This window comes from Scomber japonicus, chromosome 19, assembly GCF_027409825.1.
Source record: "Scomber japonicus isolate fScoJap1 chromosome 19, fScoJap1.pri, whole genome shotgun sequence".
NCBI lineage: Eukaryota > Metazoa > Chordata > Actinopteri > Scombriformes > Scombridae > Scomber > Scomber japonicus.
In genome coordinates, this window is record NC_070596.1 from 13,723,446 (window position 1) to 13,744,319 (window position 20,874).

At 38.8% G+C, this 20,874-nt stretch overlaps 1 protein-coding gene across 3 annotated transcripts in view; it reads right to left on the reverse strand.

Annotated features, from left to right (window-relative positions):
• sardh (sarcosine dehydrogenase) overlaps nt 1-20,874 on the reverse strand; it is a 50,206-nt gene that overhangs the window by 7,786 nt on the left and 21,546 nt on the right. For 2 of the 3 annotated variants that reach the window (XM_053340204.1, XM_053340205.1), the window contains exons 13-22: nt 17,221-17,304; nt 16,558-16,671; nt 15,403-15,541; nt 13,492-13,605; nt 12,242-12,389; nt 8,727-8,820; nt 6,238-6,400; nt 5,594-5,762; nt 4,695-4,830; nt 4-2,339 (exon numbers count right to left, since the gene is read on the reverse strand). In XM_053340204.1, the coding sequence (XP_053196179.1) occupies nt 2,211-2,339; nt 4,695-4,830; nt 5,594-5,762; nt 6,238-6,400; nt 8,727-8,820; nt 12,242-12,389; nt 13,492-13,605; nt 15,403-15,541; nt 16,558-16,671; nt 17,221-17,304 (1,290 nt within the window). In that variant the 3' untranslated portion in view covers nt 4-2,210. Of the gene's footprint in view, nt 1-3; nt 2,340-4,694; nt 4,831-5,593; nt 5,763-6,237; nt 6,401-8,726; nt 8,821-12,241; nt 12,390-13,491; nt 13,606-15,402; nt 15,542-16,557; nt 16,672-17,220; nt 17,305-20,874 lie in introns of those variants that run through there. The other variant, XM_053340206.1, reaches the window with a different exon arrangement.

A 20,874-nucleotide genomic window follows, 5' to 3' on the forward strand; every position in this document is an offset into this window, starting at 1 on the left:
ATGGAAAGTAGATTTTATCACTGAATTGTATAAGTGCAAAAAAAACTTAATTTGGTAGTTAGTTTGCAGAAACTCATGTAAATAAAGAATTATCTAAATATCTTAAATTATTGTACATAGCTGCATCTGCACTGCATAACATGATTAGATGTTAAGGTGCTTAACTATTGATTCATCCTTTTGCTGTTTAAGTCAAGTTTAACTACAACAACAGAAAGTAAAATAAGACATTTTCAATCAAACGAACATGAATTATGAACACAGAAACCTGTAGCTAGAAAACATGTTAGCCCTTTTAGTTTTTACGTATATATACACACAAAGCAAATACACGAGTTAGCACCATTAAGTCTCAATGTACATACTCTGTAAATTCTCAAATTAAGGTTTGTCCCTAAGAAGCTGTAGGGACTATAGTGGACGACTTGGCATAATTCACATTTTCAATTTTCCACAGCATTGATTAGATGAGTTGTACGACGCTCACTATAGCGTTACACTGAGCTCATCTTTAGAACTGAAAGTGTTAATTAATGAGGCAAAGACGGTTCTTAATGTGTTATTGCTCAGCGTTTCCCAGAGATGCTTCTCAGTAAATGTGAAGCCATTACTGCTGGGAGGGCTTTATTGTGAAACAAAAAATACAAAATAAAATAAAATAAAATAAATTTCAAGTTTGATTCATCATCAAAACAAGAAATTGGAGCTGCTGAGCCCTTTTAGAGAACAATGTATCTGTTAAAAAAACAAACCTAAAAGCATGGAGATGGCACACAGCTGAGGAGGAAAGTGGGGGGACGGATGAGAAAACTAATGGGTTCTCTATCTGTAATGGCTGCTGATAACTGTTGTCTGTTTCTGTTTGATTTATCACCAAAACAAGAAATGAGAGCTCTTTAAGCCCTTTTAGAGAACAGTGCATCTGTTAAAAAACAACCCTAAGAGCATTGAAGTTGGAGCACAGCAGAGGGGGTATGTGGGGGGGGGCGGATCAGAAAACAAATGAGTTCTATCTGTAACGGCTGCTGATAACTGTGGTCTGTTTCTGTCATTCTTCTTCTACAGTGTTTTGTCCCCGGCTGGTAAACTGCGCCTCAGGGTATTTTTTTCCTCCTTTTCTCCCTAACTCTGACAAACACTTGCTACCACACTACCGAGTAAAACTCTGTTTTTAGTCATTATTATCAGCACAAACATCAGTCATTGTAATCTGACTCAAACTGCCTCAAGGGATAGGTTGTAGTCTGAGAACTCTTCTATTCTCACAGGACAGTGCTCATGGTTGCTGTCCTCATATCCTCATAGGATACATTTGAAATAAAATATCACAGCAATGGAATAGTATAAAAGACACTGCACTGTTAAGACACAATTAGAATTAACAGTCTGACTCTAATAATGGCCCGTTTCAAATAAAGGACACATGCAAATTAAATAAGCGTAGACTGAGTGCTGATAATTGGGCTAAAAAAAGAGCAAAATCTGCATGTTTTTCACATACAAAATCACCATCAAACCTATAATAATGAATGTTAGCTTAAAGTTCTTCACAAAAGCTGAATATAAGATAAATAGTGGTAATGCACTGTTTTCAGTGGAGGCCTGCAAAGCATATCACTTGAACAAATTGACTGAATTAGATATTAATACCTCATTCTGAATGACCTTGTTTTGATTATTGATGGACATGAACACATATTTGTTTCTAAACTGAAAATTAATCATATGCTGTTATTTGAGCCCTTATGATCAATCCTGTAAAGCTATGGGCTTATTAAAGTTATGTATGTTAGCTGGGTCACAACTGAATAGTTTTGGTTTATCCAGGTGAACTGGTTAAAATGATTATTGAAGATAATACGATGTTGACGTTACCTAACCTCTTGACAGTAATACTCACATGAGAGCATTCACAGGGATATACAGTTTATTTATCTCTCAACATGTTGCCGAGGACATGAAACACCTTCAACAGTAAAACATTCATACCAAATTCATCATATCAGCACCTCTCTGATATTTTTGATACAGATTTTCCACCATCCATAAAATTTTTAAAAGTGTACAAGTTCCTGTCCCATCAAATCACAGATATAATCTGAATAAAATGATCAATGTTTGAGACAGACAGGTAAAGACTAAAAAGTAAAATCAGTTGTTCACCAACCAGAAGTGTGTTTGTTTCAGTGTTTACACGAGTGTGGTCCAACTCAAGCATAGATGCCCTTGACGCGCTTATTCTCAGGGTCAAAGGGAGACTTGAGGTGCGCCTTGGCTTTGTACGTCACTCCCATCCTCTCCAGGGTAAACTCACCACTCTTTATGAAATCAGCACTCACCTGATGAAAGACAAGAGAGAGATGGAAATTGGTGGTGGTGGTGGGGGGGGGGGGATAAGAAGCATTGAAAAAAAAAACAGAGGAAGATAAGCAGGAAAAGGAGAGAGGGCAGGAAATTTAAGTTCAGGAAGATGAGGAGACAGTGGAGATTAAAGCAGAGACAGAAATTAGATGACCTATTGATCTCCACTCTATGTAAAAAAAAAAAAAAAAAAAGTGTTGGCTCATGGCACTCATACAGTATCTGACAGAAGAGAACAGTGCAGGAGTTATACAACGCTGAAAGCAGTTCATTCACTCATGAGTCAATGTCAGCTCCCTCGTAACCCAGAGAGCAAATTTTTTCCTGACTGACCCCCCTTACCCTCCCTTCCAGCTCTCCCACTCATCTGTCACTCTGTCGCTCTTTCCCTTTTTCACACACAGACACACACACACACACAGCTCGGTCTTTCCCATCACCACATAGTTTTAATTACCTCCATGTTGAAGGTTTTAGAGGGGAACAGCGCTGTGGTCAAAGGCTATCTAACTAACAGCCACATTCAGGGATAAAGCTGAATTCATTCCAGCTTGAAACGTTTGCAGCCTTATGACATTACAGCAAAGGCACATCAGCAATGATGCTGATTTTTAATGGCATGCTGCCACTATTACTACTTTCTATTAAGATACAAAATGTTAACAGGTTTCTAAAGTGAAATGTAGACTCTCGATCCCAAGTGTTAGTCAGATGTTCCTATTAAACTGACAACAACAATGAAACATCAGAGTTCTTTTTTTCATTTTAATTAAGAGAAATCTGATACCATTCATGAACAGCATCTAGTGCAGGCAGAGGTAGCATGTCAGATGTGCTCTGCTGTAATGAGATGATGTGCACAATCTCACTTATGCAGTTCACACTTTAGACTGCCTTTTTCATTTCCTTTCTAAAACATATGAAATGTTTTCACACTTACTCATCAAACACCACTGATGCTTGTACAGGGAAGTCTGACAGCCAATTAGATCAAGAGATATCGTTTTTAATAGAGTACTCCACTGTACTAATATTTGACTGTAAAAAGTATAGATATATATAAAAAGGAGGAAAGGAAGAAAAAGAAATAACGAGATCAAGCATACAGACTGGGAATTCACATTGCTGGATTCAGCCTGGTGTCTCTGTGTGTGTGTATGAGTGTGTCACTGTGCACAAGTCTGCATTTGTGTGTGTGTGCATCTCCACACTGAAGTGCTTAACAAAGCCAAGGGTCAATCGGCTTTTTGTCGCTGGTCACAACTCGGGGATGGAAATTAAACAGATTGAACACACACACGCAAATGCAAGGGCAAACATGCGAACACACACACACACGCGCACACACACACACACACGCACGCACGCACGCACGCACGCACGCACGCACGCACGCACACACACACACACACACACACACACACACACACACACACACACACACACACACACACACACACACACACACACACACACACACACACACACACACACACACGACTGTGTCTAACTGTAACCTTTACCCTAAACTGAACCTATACCCAATTATAACCTTCACTCTAAAACTGAGTCTGGAGCCTCAAACAGCCTTTTGAATGTGTCAGACAGTGAGGAGTGGACAGGCCAAAATGTCCCCACTTTCCTAAAATGTCCTCACTTCTGAGGAATAAAACTGAAATTGGTTCTCACAATGATAGCCATACATGTATGCACACACACACTTTGCCTTTGAACACTCAACTTTTTCGATTCTTCTCTCTGATGTTCCATCTGTGTTTGTATGTGAGTGTCTGTATTTTCAAGTGTCTTTTGTTCACATACATATACAAACACAAAAGAACACAGACACAAAAAACTGTATGCAGGCCAAAAAAACCTGTTATTCAGTGTACAGTGAGCCCCTATCTAATATAATTTTCTATTATTGAGTCCCAAATTTATACAAAAAAAAAATATCAATAAGCAGTTGTGTGATCTTTTTACTTGCTTGCCAATTGTTTCAATATGTTTTTGTAATGCAAATGCAAGAATCTGCCTTTTCCGGTCTTGTTTTCAATATACTGACACACATTTCTACTCAGTGCCTGCAAACATGGGAGAAAAGTAGTGATTATCTCACCCTGCTAGTAAAAGATGCTGTGATTTAAAAAAAAAAAAAAAAAAAAAAGGCTGAATATGAGTTAAAATATCAAAATAACAAGTAACAGCTCAGAAAACAAAACTGAACTTATGAATCATAGTAAAGTAAGAATTAATATTACTATTACATTTTATGGTGTGTGTGTTTGTGTGGGGGGGGTATATGTAAGCATGTGTTTGTTTAAAGCTCTTACCACTCCTCCATCAGGGTTGCGGATATATCCATAACCAATAGTTTTGTCGATGAAGAAGCCATAGTCAGAGCGCCGTAGGTGACCAACAGGAACGCCATTACGGAAGACAGCCTCCAGACCAAACATTGGTTCTTTCCTAGAAGAGCAAAGAGAAAAATAAAGCTTAAATGTATTCACACACAAATACACACACACCACACACGCCCGGTTTCTTCAACAAAATCACAAACATCAACTATTCCAGTTCAAGTTAGACTTAAATTAGTGTCAAAAGGTTTATGCCAACAATCTCTTTCACATGAAGAGAGGAATGCTTTCAGGATGTCATGTTGCTTTTGTCAGGTCCACTTACATCTTCAAACTCTTCAGGAACCAAGAAAAAAAACATGGATTTTTAGTTAGACTATTATTTTTGAGCGTACAGAACTAGTTTGATAAATGTACGGTTTGTAGAATTTCCTCAACTCATTTGAGGATGTAAGGCTCCAGCTGTAGATTAAACATTAATAACCACCAAAGAGTTGTGAGATTTTCACTTCACAGCACTGAAACGTTGGAATCACATCTTAGAGTCTCAATAAAGTAAAATACTTTAAACCTTAAAAAAATCTAATAGAAAAAGACAGAAATGAGGAACGTATTCACTAATAAACTCTAGAATGTAATATTCCAACAGTGAAATTTGGAAATATTCATTAAACTCTTCACAGTTTATCTGGCTCTCAGACATACATACAAACATATATTGATCTTTTTTCATCAGTTTTACAATTTCTCACTGCACTTTTGCTAAATGCATAAATCTCATGCTCATGCAATGCTCATTTTCTGAACATTTTGTGCATTTCATTAATTTCCTTCTGACAAACACATAATGTCACAACAGAAGCTTTACTGACTCATCTATGGTGAAGCAGACGATTCGCCTCCTCAGACCCTCCTCCTTCTGTTTCTCCAGCCTATCCCGGCCCTGGAATGGGATTGAACTCTTCAGTTTGCAGGTGAAACCTAGTCCTGCCTCTAAGGGTGTGTCATCTGGGCGAAGGTCGGCATGCCAATGCCTGTACCCTGATGAAGAGGAGAGGAGACAGTGCTGACTATGAGAGGTGACACAAAAGGAATGCAAACATGAACAAAAAACATGTTTTCTGTTTATTAGTGGCACATTTTGGGCCGATTAGACGGATCCAAGACTAGACTGTTTCTCAAAGAATATTTTCACAGATTCTTGTCTTTGGTCTGGGGCAAGTTTTAATCTCTGCCTGAGAAACAGAACCCTTATGTATAGTATAATAAGCTGATTCAACCTTCAAGCATTGCAGTACAGAATTCTTTTCAAAGCTACAGCTTAGTGCAAAGTTAAATAAGAACTTGTTACATGTATTTGGATCAAACTTATCATACTTTATAAATGTGCATAAACATGTGATTAGGATAATCCAATAATTCACCTTGACTGGCTCTTATACAGATGTTACACTTAATTGTTTTATTTTCTTTCTAAACTTCAGTAAAACTGTCATGTGAGGAGATTGAAAGTTACCTTTCTCTATGCTGAGTGAGTCGATGGCCCTATAGCCTGAATTGATAATGCCGTGTTTTGCACCAGCGGCCATGACAGCATGGTAGACAGGAAGGCAAGAGTCTTTGGGAATGTGCAACTCCCAGCCGAGCTCTCCAACAAATGACAGACGCATAGCTCGCACCTGGAGGAGAAAAGGAGAGAGGGGAGGCTTAGAGAGATGGAGAGAGGCACGTAGAGGACCAAGCTGCCATTTCCTCTGTTTGTGCACAGTCACACACAAACACCAACACTTCATTTTCAAGGGCCGGATCTACTTGTCATGCATTTTAATACTAACAGCAATTTCCGTGTGCTTCTGTTGTGCAGAGAGAGAGAGAGAGTGGGGATGGCAGGAAGAGAGATAGAGCAAAAACCCAGAAAGCAGAATGAGAATAGAATAGATACAAAGATGAGATAAGGTGCACAAAGAGGGAAACAGGGAAAATGTAATCTCCTTTCAGAAATGAATGTTGTGTCCAAAAAGCTTTAAGTCTTCAAAGAGATTAAAAAACACTGCTGGGGTTTAAAAAGGTGGACATGATGGAAGGAGAGTAAGGAGGGAGTGAAGGGACAGAGAAAAGAGAAATAGGTAGAGGCAGGACCTGAGAGGACAGACTGAGATGAAATGTACAAGAGTGAAGAATAATAATATAATAGCAAAAAAAGGCTTACTGATATTATAAAAAAGACATAAGGAATCCAAGAAAAAACTGACAAGCAAATTATTACTCTTTATAATTTTTTGATGGTTGGTCCTGATAACATTTTACTCATGACCTCCATTGCCAGTGTGCAAAGGAGAGCAAGCCTTCTACAGCTTTCCATAAAACCTCAATTTAACAGATATTATCTCAAAAACTAGTTTTTCTGACCAAAACTAAAACACAGAATGTAGTCCCTGTAGGTGTTGTAGGACAATCGTAGGCAACCTATGGAAACTGCCTGCATGTACTGTGTAGCTTTATTACTGCAATTTGTAATTTTGCAGGCATGAACCATGTTCTTTATTCATTTAAAGCTGTAGGAGGCCCATGCTCTTTGCCCCAATTGATGTTTTTCTTATTCTTTCAAAGTGAATTTACCCAAATCTCTGCAGCAGAGGTGGTGAGTAAAATGTTATCATGTGACCAATAGTCATACTGGAATGTCTCTTAAAAATGTTTAAAATGCAAAAAAAGTACAAGTGAGTGAAGAGGGAACGCTGAAGAGAAAAGGAGAATGAACGCAAGTGAGAACATGTGGAAGGGAGTGAAAAATGAGGAGAGAAAGCTCTCTCCAACAGTTTTCCCAGTAGGTGCTGTGGCAGCCGGGCCATCTGGCCAGCCAAGGTTCTCCCTGCACCCATATGTACCATGAAACTCTGAGGAGAGCAAAGTGCATGTATGCCTGCACATATTCACAACACACACTCCACCAGACACACAAATAACCAACTTAAACACACGCAAACACCTGCATGCTTCATGCACACGGTCACTCATACATTTACCAGGCAAGCATCAAACACGTAACACAAGCGCACATGAGAACAGAAATGCATATAAACATGAATTCATACAACCTAACAGGCATGCCAGCACATTCGCTTCTTCTCGCATCTGGCAACTTAGAAAAATAGAGGGAGACGGAGAGAGAGAGAGAGAGACAATCTAATGAGCTATGAGGGGAGCAGAGGGCAGAGAGAGAGCTCTGTTCTCGCAGCAGTGCAGCCATTAAAATGTCACACAGACAAGGCCAGTTACCAGCTGGAACACAGCACAAGCAACACACACAAACACACACACGCATATGCACAAGCACTCCTGCCGAGCAGTGAGAAGATGCTGTCTGCAATCACTGGTGCGTTGCATAATTCATGCAAGAGCAACAAAGACGGAACAAGTGTGTGTGGACATATGTGTCGCTGCATGTGCCTGTTCAACATGCTCTTTTGATCTGAGGCCGGACTCAGCGTAGAGGTCATCTCCAGAGCCACAGGCAGCATACATTGCAGCATTATTGTTTGAAAAGGGAATGAAATATACAGCCAAGTATAAATATATGATTTTCCCAGTGCTTGTAAACAACACACTATAAACTTTCTTTTCAGTAGTGAGCTGCTAGACCTCAGGAGCAGAAGTAGAAAAAGATAGGAGGAAAAAAGAGGTGGAGAAAAACAAAAAATGTGGACAGACTTGACATCTAAGTAAGTCACTAGGATGCCTTGAGACATGCCATCTGTCTCTCTCTCTCTCTCTCACACACACACACACACACACACACACACACACACACACACACACACACAGAGTGAACAGTCTCTTTGAAATAATAAACCAGTTTTATTTGCATATAAGTATTGATGGCATTTTTTATTTAAATTGCACTGACGGGGTTATTTTTAAGCTGATAAATGTACCACATCCAATTACTGCAGAAATTAGAAAAGGTGCCAAACGTGTTTGTGTGTGTGTATTTTGTGTTCTCACCTGATGCCCTGCTGCATTGACAACTTTGTGGGAAGAGAAAGGGAAAGCTTCATTGCTTAGGTCTGTGTCGAGCACCTCTTGAAGTATCTCTCGACTGAAAAAACACATGATAATCATAACCTGTAGCAGTCAGTCAATACTGTATATTTTACATTTGCATCTGTGGAACATACTTAAATATGTACATTCATTTGTTTACTAACAAAATAGATAATATCAGAATTATCAGAAAATGTGCCATATTTCTTAGATACAAATATTTTTCATGTGGTAATTAGTTATTAAACTCAAGAGAAGAAGGCAACACACACCACTTGCTTAGCCTCTTTGTGATGCAGTGAATCAAATTCCAAATTCCAAATTCCAAAGACAAAAAAAAAATCAATTCCCACACACATTCATCACCAGTCAAGATTTAGGTCAAGGACCTTTCTTAAGAATTCTTTCTCTTTCTTAAGATCTTTCTGTATTGAGAAATTCCCTGTGACCAAAACATTGACTATTTTTCTAATGAATCAAATGCAGAGGTGAGTTTTTTCTTCTTTGGAATTAGTTACTAACTATAACACTCAATCCCTTGAAAACTACAGCAGCACAAGTGATGAGCTTTATAGAGATGTACTGTCTCTCCTTCTCCCACAAACTCGCACACACACAAAAAAAATCAATATTACATAAGGATGAGTCAACAGAAAAAAAGGACTATGTTTAGCTTACTTTGCTACTTGTACACTTGTATGTTTGTGAGTGGGCAGGTAGAGAATACAATGCATGAGGCCGATCCTGGAAGATATTTTTGCAACAGAGTGGCAAGAAGCCAGGGTTGGAGATATTTGAGGAGGGGTTTGCATTATGTGTGTGTGTATGTTTGTGCATCTGTGTAGGTTTCTTTTTTTTTCTCTTTCTAAAAATGCAATTGATGTGGATGTAGTTGGTTGTGTGTATTCTTGCATATGTGTGCAGGCATGCATGTGTGTACTAGTATGACACACAGACAGATATTTTCTCTAGGCTGTCTTCCAATTTCTATCCTCCCTTAAGCAATGCTTTGTTCACTGAACTCAAGAGCCCAAGAGCAAGGCCAATTAGCTATATATAATCAGTGAATGGCTCTATTTATGTGTGTGTGTGCTGTGTGGGGGGGTCTTGCAACCGCCAATTTGTTTCTCTGATTTGCCACTTAGCTGTGGCTCTCAGCTGTGGATCAGAGGGTGCTTACACAAACACACATGGCTGTCTTACAGGATATCACATAATTTTATATATTATAAAATTCATAATTACAAAGCAGACCGAGCTCTGTTTTCTCCCTTTGGAAGGCAATGCCAAGCTTTTTGACAGAGAACCTGTAAATTCAGTGACTCCTCTCTCTACAGAATTTGAATGTGACATCTTCGGGAGGGAAAACAGGCAAAAACACATTTTCATTTCCAGAAACGGTGTAATTTTCTCTCTCCTTGAGCTTTAAAGAGACCAGTTTGCTTCGTAATAAAACAAAACCCAAACACTTGAGGTGTGAATGATCGCAATTCTTCATATACGTTACAAACAATAAAGAGAATCATGAGTTTACTGTGATGAGAGGGAGGCAACGCAGACACCAACCTTGTTTATAGGTTTGATACACAAACACACACACACACACACAAACACACAGACGGAAATGTCCACAAATTCAAAAACAGACAGGCACTCACTGCTGAGCGCACTTTGGATGCTCGAGAAAACTTAATAAGCCTCATAATGCCACATTCTATTGTGTGTGTGTATCTATAATGAAACACATACACACTCACAGAGAGATACAGTATAATGGGCTACTGCTGCCAGTGACGCACTGAGTTTCTGCTTTGACGTAAGCAATAACAGCAAGGAATAGAAAATTTTGAAAAAGGGAAGGCGACACTGAGAATAGGCGATTGAGCATAAAAGGGAGAAGCGAGGAGAGGAGAGTCAAAACAAGCCAGATAAGATCTACAGAGACGAGAAGACAGAGAGAAAAGAAACTTGGGAGAATGTAAGCTGAGAAAAACCTCAAGGAGAAGAAATCGAAACAGCCCACACAGAGAACAGAGTGGCCTAACCCTGCTGCCGGTAGAACAAAGATGGAGGGGTAGCGAGGTGGGGATGAGAGGAGGTGAGAAGGGGAAGAAAAGACAGAAAAGGAGTTCAGAGAATGAGATCAGTCAGAGGTAAAGGTGGACCGACTTGCTCTTTCAGTGAAGAACAAAGGGAAACTGTGGGAAGCCAGAAGAACGTGATGGGCTTGAACTAACTCCTGTGTCCGAATGTGCAGGACCGTTTTCACCTGTGCAGTACACGATTTCTCATCCTTATGTGAAGAAATCAATGGGTGACCGTAGAAAAAAAAAAAAGAATACTGTGACATTTTCAGCTTAGTTAACTTGAGTGTTAACTTCAATTATAGCAATTTTCTGTAACATACAAAATATATTAACTTTCTCTTTCAGTTAAGAAAAAGGTCATAACCCTGGAAAAAAGGGAGGAAAGAAGTATTAAAAAAAGAAAGAAAAATAAGGACGACATTAATAGGAAATGGAAATGGAAATAGGATAATATCAGTCAATGTATTTTTAATTCAGTGAGAAGTTGTCCCGACATAATTTGGAGGAAGTTCAGGACATAATAAAAGCTGTAAGAGCAAGATCTTTTTGAGAGCTTGAAGCAAATCACGCATGAACCCTGTGTTTGACCAAGTCATTTTGGCAGAGAGCAGGCTTATCCCTGGTATAAACCACTGCATGGCATAAACTGTAATATTTCATGAGAGCCAGTATATATATTTTGCATTGTATTTCAGTTCTGAGATTCCAAAGAGAATAGTTCACTGTTGAAAGGCCTCGCATTTAACACCAGTTATACTGCTATAATATACCAGTATTAGGAAAGACCATAGTTGATAGACAGGCCAAGACGTTCATTCAGAATCAAGTCACACTCTGGTCATTCAGGCTTGGATCCAGTCTCCATGAGGCTTCATGTTTTTAAATGAACACACTATACAGGTGCTTCTACAGTTCAGGTCATGCTAAGTAAAGCTTTTTTAAATCCCTGGACCTCAAGGTGTAAATTGTTGTTGAGATAGAAACCAATGTGATTATCACTCACTCTTTGCAGGGTTTATAGCCTCATGAAACAAACAATGACTGTATTCAATTGTAGCATTAACCTTGAATGTACCTTTATTCTGCTGTTTTTAGTCCACCTTCATCCCTGTGTTCACCACTTTTGTCTTTGGCAAACTCTCGGGAATAGGCACTTAACCTACTATCCTCTTATCAATCAAACTGCTAATTTTTCCCCACCTATTGTGGCAGAATGTAAATCATAACCTGTGTGTCCTCAGATCATTGAGTTGACTTTTTTCTCCTCTGCTTATTGCCTTACTCCCATCTTTTGTCCTTTCTCACCTTCATATAAATCATGACAATGTCCCAAATAATCCATAACCACCCCCCCCACCCCCCGCCTTCCTCTTTATTTTATTTTCTCACCTCTTGGGTCCCTGGATGCTAATCATCCCCATATCCTCAGAGTGGTCTGTTAGGTGGCAGTGGAAACCTTGGTCCTGAAGAGTTGTTCTAATGTGGTTCCAGTTGTGTTCTGCTACACCGCCTCCAATGGCCAGGTAGTACGCGTCGCCTGGGACCAAGAAGAAGAAGACGGGAAAGAAAAAAAAGACAGTGAGGCCAGAGAGTAACAAACAGAAACAGATGAAACTGATCCAAACAGACAAAGTACAGACATTAGTACCAATATCAAATAATAAAATGACAGAGGTTAAGTTTAAATTTATCCTCTGTTTGTTTTAAAAGTATTTTTTGAAATGATGTTTCTACAAGCAAGTAGTCAGATAAAGGCCTGACTCTCTTTGCAATAGAGGTAAATAAAAGCACTTTAACATAGCAGCATTACATTACTGTTTTGACTCAAGACGGCATTTTTGTAATGAATGAATTTGTCTACTGATCCATCTGTACCCTGCTGTGTTATTAATCAGCCGCAAGATGATGTTACAGAGATGTCAACAAACTGACACTGCAGTTATGTACACCCTTGACACCCTTGTTCTTTTCTTCTTCTTTTTTTAAAGGCATTACTATTTAACAAAAATCTCATTGTGCAAATATTTTGTCAAAGTACCAGTAATCATTCTTACAATTAATGTCACATCATATCAATAGAGATATTTGGTATTTGTTTCTGTTCATGTTGCCCAGTCCTAATAGAAAGGGATGCAAAATGACTGAATGCACAGCAGTAACAGAAGCATACAGTAGAACAACAAGAGTGATTGAAGGATAGATTTCTAAAGATAGAATGACATATATTGAATTACAAAGCAGAGCACTGTAATGAATGACACAAAATGATAGGACCACACAACAGAATAACAACAGGTACAAGAATAAAAAGCTAAATATTACAGGCGTGCAGTATTGATAGAACGAGTGGGAGACAGAGAAATAAATAGAGTAGAGGAAGACAACAATACATCTTAAATAAGAAAGATACAACAGAATGACAAACATATCCAGCAACAGATAAAATATAACAGTTAATATGACAAAACACTACAGATGCAAAGATAAAGAGAGGAACAGAATTATAGATAACATAAAACAAGTGAGAGGGAGCAATAGATAAAATGAAACAGGAGACAGATATGACCGAATGATTAAAACAACACACACACACACACGCACACGCGCACACACACACACACACACACACACTTCATCACCATTAGACTCCGGTGCCAGGGGAAGGTTGGCAGCACCAGACTCCAGCCTGCTCACTGTCAGGTCAGCTTCCGCACCTCCGTTCTTATTCAGCATGCAGGTATACACTGTGGACCCTGAAAAAACACACATACACAATTAATTTTCACGGCATACTTTGCAGGCTTTTTAAAGTGTGCAGCCTTGTGGAACCAAGCCAACTTAAATCTCTATTAAAAAAACGTACCTAAATCTGAGGTCAGTCTAGTTCATAACTGAGTCTTTGTGAGTAATTCAGTTTGTAAGCATATGTGTGACTGTGTGTGTCTGTGTGTGTGTGTGTGTGTGTTTGTGTGCTTTTCTAGCTTCATACATTATGTGAATAAGAAAGCCTTTCTGATTTACTCAAGTGCACTTACACTTACTGTAAGTTTACAACTATGTTGTTTATGGGCAATCTCTGCCTCCAATGAATTCACTCACACTGACAACATGTGAACCTCTTCTTTTGTGAAGTAGTTACCAAGGAAACGACTGGAATATGAACCCTATTAAAACTATAATGATTGCTGAGAAGATCACTAAGAGAGATATTCAAAATGAGAACATCATCAAAATAAGTTCATATGTAATTACATGAGACATGAAATCATAACATGTCCGTCATTTATTAGCCAAAGGAGCTGAAGGTTGCAGTGGCATGTTATGTGACTGTCCCTCAGTCATCTCTCATTTGAAAGAATGATTGATGTTACAGTTTAACTGGCATTACAGAAAACAGTGTGTGAATGTGTTAGTCAGCCTGCTGGGACATTAATAATTCTCTGAGCCAAGTGTGACCTCTGTAATTAAATTGAGGACCGGGAGCAAGGGTGGTAGACAAGACACAGAGAGAGAGAGAGAGCATGATGATGCGTCATCTGCCAGGTTGCAAAGGAAAAGCTTTTGAGAGGCTACCTCCGTAGGTGGGGTTAGACCTCGTTGCCATAATGAGGGAGGATAGGAGAGTGTAAGCAGTGGTTGGTACAAAAGATCAGTTAACAGGCAATAGAACATTAAATATTGCATTTGCAGGTAGTACGGTATGTTTTTAACTCTAGCTATGCCAGCTCCAAGTATAAGGATTCTCCAGGGAATGAAACATAATCGATGTTATTAGTCTTTGGAGATGTTTCTGTACAAACTACCATACCCAAAAATTCTTTATGTGTTTTTAATAGTTTTTGGACAATAGTTTATGGCACAGAGCAAAGCATCCTGATATCTCTGTGTTGTAACTCAGTTACTTTTTGGGACATGTAATGAGTAACTATAATTAATTACTTTTTCAAAGTAACGTGCCCAACACTGTATATAACTGTTTTTGCAATCTGAGAGTTTATCTTTAATGTGGAGTTTTCCTTTAAATACCCCACTGTGTAAACTTTTCATGGGATTATATTTCAAATGATTCAGACAGCATGACTCTTTATTGGTCCAAAATGAGACAATGAGTCTCTTTACAGGATGCATATTGTTGCCAACACACACAGTGTATCTCCTTCAGCATCTTAAAACAGACTGGAAGAAGTAGAAATGTGATGAAAGTAAAGGAAGGAATATCAAGGGCATTTGGAGCTCTGCCCAATTTCACATCTGTACACACCTGTCACTGCAGAAAGAAGGCATAGCTGTCATAGATTTGCTGATTTAGAAATGTTATAAAAAAACTGGCAATGAAAACGCCCTTGTCACCATTTTCAACAGCACCTGTGAGAGACAATATTCTATCCTTTCAAATGGGTATTTTGGGCTTTTGTGGACTGTTTTTCTTCTGTGCTGGCATCTTGTTAAGTGCCTCTATCCATGTATCTGTCCTGTTCACTCTGTCAATGTTTTCCATCTGTCTGGATCTGTGCATTTGTGTGTGTGTGTGTGCATGCAGTCATACTGACCTGGCTTCTTGTTGACATCAGCAGTAAACAGCCAATCAGCCGCCTTCTTGGCATCTGGTCCAGTGAGATAGAACTTTCCAAAGTAGGACATGTCAAACACAGCTACACCGTGTCTACATGAGAGGCACTCACTCTTAATCTGCATATAGAAAAAGCACAACACACACATTTAATGAGCACAGACCCCAGCATTAAATAAAAATCTCTCTTCCGGTAACACCGAACAGTCAAAAATGACATTTCTAAGATGACTGCATATCTATGGAGCCGGATCCTCGAAAGCAGCATTCATCACGGTCGTTAAAGACCGTGTAAAGTGAATTCAGACATTTTCTTCTAAACACATTAAATAGGTCATAAATGTATTTCTAAAAAAGGTGTAAAAAGCATTTCAACCATTTGGATTTGAAGGAAGGATTTAGGGGGCGGGTCTGAAAATAAATAAACCCGCCTCTGCTGCTGTAGAGGTATAAATACATTCAGCCCACACTACTACTATTATAATCTACCGTTAGCCAGTTAGCTGAGTTAGCTGCCGAGTTAGCCGCTGGGCTAGCAGCTGAGTTAGCAGCAGAAAGATCCCAGAAGTAGCGTCCATGTTTCTGGTAGAGGTGGTGACTTTGATTGACAGGTGACACTTGGTAGGGGGCGGGGTTTCAGCGAACTCGGCGGGCACTCCCACAGCGTTTGGTGGCAGAGAAAGAGGCTGATTTTTACACAACTTTGAAGACTAATTTCATATATTTGGCAATTTTTTTAATCATTCAAATTTTTTCAGGGTGGTTAACAACACATTTCTCTATGGTATGTCAAACTCAGAACACATGTATTTTACATGGACTTTAAATGATCAGAAATCTAATAGAGATGTTTTGACATTAAGGTTGGTCATAGCCTGAGCAGCTGAGGTACTTTGCTCTTCCTAAAACCCATTTTTGCACCATAAAACTGACTATCATTACTGTCTGTTGTTGTTTCCCATGAGCACACATGTTCTCTTTCATCATAAAAGCCTTCAGAAAGTGTTCATACTCATCTGGTCACCCTCAGTTTCTTTGATCTGTAGTTTTCTGATAAAAGTTGCATCCAATGTAATAACATTGTTCAACTAAATAATGCTAATTGTCACACAAACTTTTACACTTTGGATCTTACCACGTCATGATGTGGAGGGAAGCCAAAAGTGTATTCTTTGCCCAGCAGCTCGTTGTATTTGTAGTGTACATTCTTCTTAATGTCGTAGGCCCCATAGTAGTCATAGTCTTTAACCTTTGAAGTAACACAGACAAACAAATTGTTAGAGGATAATTAATTATTGTTTCCCAAGTTCAGAAAATGAAACAGCACTGGGTCAGATACTGTGTGAGTGTTGTCCGTTAGTAGCAGTCAGTCCCATATCCAGCAAGCCTGGTGGAAAAATCCAATCTTAATGGTTTTTCCAAATGCCTTTTATCAATATATGGATATAAATAAATCATTGCCATGCACGTGCTTGTATGTAGAGAAAAGCTGCCATTATACTTTCCATATCTGCAAGTATGCGAGGGTCCACGTGACATAAATTTGGTCGGGGGGTGTACGCCTAGGCTCTTGTGGACATCTATACGTGCTTCCAATTTGTTGTGACTGTGCAGCCACTACGGTACTGTCAAAAGACACCAATCTAAAGTGTGTGTGTGGATCCTCCAAACAGACTCCAGAATATAGTATAAGCAGAACTACTAGACGTTTATACAATGCATAGTAGTGTCCGCAGCTGGGAGTATTAGTAAGTAGTCTGCTTGGGAGTATATTTGTAATTAAGTGTGTGTGTCTCACAGGAGCGGGTCCATCTTTGTTGAACCAGCCAGGTCTCTCCCAGCCATGCCTCTCCTGGAACACACAGCCCTGCTCCGTCAACACCTGAAACAAACAATCACACACACAAACAAACAATTGTTAATATAATAATGATTAATGAAGGTTTAAACTTTGACAATATGTCACAAAGAGAAATAAATTAACTTGCCTACATATTTTTAAAAACTATCTAACCTTGGAGGAATTCATGAGAAGTCAAGTTTAAATCCTATTTTAGAATGATATTGTTATAAATATAGTACACTTGTTAATTATGGAATCATGAAAAGTGTTGAAATAACATATTTCCCCCGCTCGTCTTCCTACTTGTTAAAATTGACAGTCGCCCAGTTGGTAGGTATGTTCTGCTATGCTCTCCTCCTAGCAGGCAGCTAGGAGGAGAGCGAGGTCTTGCCAAAACTTCCCACACTAGGCTATATTTACCATCTGTGCTACCGAGGTGGAGAAAACGTGTGAGCAGCAGTGTCAGAGATGGCCTGTTTGTGCTCTGAAATAATCTCGTACTGCTTCCTAAAAGTAGACGGTCTCATTATTTGCGCAGTGACTGCTTCTTTGGCTGACCAAACCCCTCAAGTACCACTCAACCACAATGCATGTCCTCGTGATTAGAAGCAAGAGCCAGTATCGTGAACAAACGCTCATTTAAAAACTAAATAATTAGACTCTTTCAACGCTTTTTCTTCTCCGCTCTGCCACCCTTACACTACGTCTACACTGCTCTCCAACAATAGCTAGTTGCTAGGTGATGGCCCTTGATGATGATTAGCAGGGTTGGATCAACCCAGTCTCGCAGGAATTGTGCTCTCCAGTCTACCTGAGAGTAGCTATTTGTGTATTTTCAGTGCTCTATACTGTCTGGCTTATAATCTGGTACCATAATTATACGAACATAACATGATTATGTTATCATGCACATTAAGGTCTTTTGTGCTGGCTGGAGAAAGTTGTGATGAAAGCAGGAATTTAGTATTTTAATTTCAATAATAACAATGGATTACATTTATTTTGCGCTATTTCTTGATACCCAAAAGGGGGGAAACTCACCTCAACCACCACCAATGTGTAGCACTCACCTGGGTGCATGGCAGCCATTTTGCACCACAACACTCACAACACATCAGTTTAAGATGGAGAAGGAGGGAATCATTACCTGCTTTTCACAATTCACAATGTATCTTTTTTTGCCCTTATTAAGACAAAGATTATACTCCTAATAAGCTGTTTATATGGCTAATAAAACTGAATATTCCACTAATATTACTGTTTAAATGCAGCCAAGCATTCTTCGATTATCATAAAAGTACACAAAACATTGAACAAAAAACTGTTTATGCATACAAACAGTTTAAGAGGCACTTCAGGAAACTGGTTAATTATTCATGGAAGGTGTCAAAGGAACTTAATAAAATAAGTCCCACAAAAGCAGTACATGAGTAATAAAACCCATTGACGACACTGCTGATGCAATTTGTGTGACAGTAGTCCGTTTAAGAAAAAGAATAAAATAAAATGCCTACATGCATGAACAGCGGTAGAAAATTGCAACAGTTAAAAAGTAAATGAAGTCTGGAACAGGAAAGCAAGGCTAAGTGGCTCATTAATGCATAAAATATGGCAGCAACACACATTAATATTTTGTGTCGGGGCTCAGGAGAAGCTGAAAGACATCGGAGACTAGACTACCGAAGCTAAGTGTATCATTTATAGTTATGTTGGCAGGGATTGCATTGATAAATGGAGCTGACGGAGATAAGCTCCACTGCTAACTGCCTTTCTTCCTAAGCCTGAATCAGCTATTTGGCTCTAGGTTTGACTGGAGAAGACAGGTAGAAACAAAACAGGAATGGCTGAAGAAGAGAAGAGCAAAAATCAGATAGGTAAAGGAGAAAAGGAGTGAGTCAGACAGTTCTGAATCTCTTGTCATACAACCTCAAAAATTAAGGAAAGTGATCACAAATGATCGGTTAGGTTATATGGAAGCAGATACTCCTATGACTTAGAGAGGTGAACTGCTTCCATCTGTGTTAGCAAACCTCGTCAATGCAGAATGATTCCCATTCAGCTACAGTATGAAAAAGACAAAAGGGTATACATCTATCTTAAGTCTGAATGACACACAATGCCCATGCTTTTTTTACAGAGAGTAAAAGCCCTGCTTACCTAACTGAAAGAGTTTTAGTATAGCCAAGGTTGTGCTTACAGTTCATCAGACACAGGTGAAATGTACAGTATATGAATATGGTCCCATAACAAGGTATTCTTTTATTTTACTGATCACTTTATAATATGATACAGACAGACTATATACTGGGTTTATGTGTATATTCAGGATGGACAACACCCCTTAATATGATCCAAGTAATCCGCAAGGGTTTTTGTTGTTAATTTGTCCATCCATGATCTTCCTGATGCAAAGAAACTGATTCATATGTTGCAGTTTTTCTCGTCTGTACTATTGCAATTCTCTTTTAAGCGGATTACCAAGAAGAAATTACTGAATAGACTTCAGCTTATACAAACCACAACTATAGTCTTAACAAAAACAAGTAAAAGGAAGCACATCTCAACATTATTTGCATGTTTATACTGGCCCCCTGTATCTTGTAGAAGTCATTTAAAAATTCAATTACTGATTTACAAGTCTGTGAATGTTTTAGCACCTTCATATTCTGTCCACTGTCTCTCCCTCTATATTCCTAGCTACTGCCTTAGGTCATCGGACACTACAGTACTAAATATGTAAATGGGCTGCATTTATATACTTGTCCTCTGATGGCAGAGGCTGCCATACAAGGTGTCAACCTGCACATCAGGAGGAGTTTCTAATTATTTGCACACACACACACACACACACACACACCGCTGGCACAGTCTTCAGAGGCAGTTTGGGTTCATTATCTTGCCCAAAGACATTTGACATGCAGACTGGAGGAGCTGGGGATCGAAACTACTGGTCTTAGTAGACAAACTACTCTACCTCCTTAAGCCACAGCCTGCCACAAATGTTTCATCAGTAAAGACAAAGACAGAGATGCAGCGTTTTCTTATTATAGGTCAAAACTGTGGAAGATCTGCCCTTAAATATATACCATCCAACAACTTTTAATTCTTGCTTTTAAGTAGTCTGTATTCTTGTTGCTTACTGAGCATTACTCAACGTTCAGTCATTTCTTTTAATCTTATCTGAGATTTCAAATTCCTATTATACTGTTTTACTATTCCTTCTTTTTCCTATAATGCTCTTTGTTTGCTTCCATCTAATTTATTTATTTGACTATTTAAATGTGTCTGTTTTAAAATTTGTTTTTTTTAACCAATTTCATGTCACACACTTTGAGCTACATTGTATTCATGTAAAAGAATGTATGAATTATAATACAATAGAATAGTTATTATTATGTGTGCTTTTACTGTTTTTCCAGTTGACCAATATTTCCTTACAAATATGAAACAATATTATAAGATGTTTTAAATTGCATTCTTGTTTTATAGAATTGTAAGTGAAATCCACAAATACAGAAGCAAAAAAAAAAAAAAAAAAAGATCTCTTTGTCAATTATACCTGTGCAGCCCCCACATAAATGAGTCAAACCACAGCTGAAAGCGATCTGT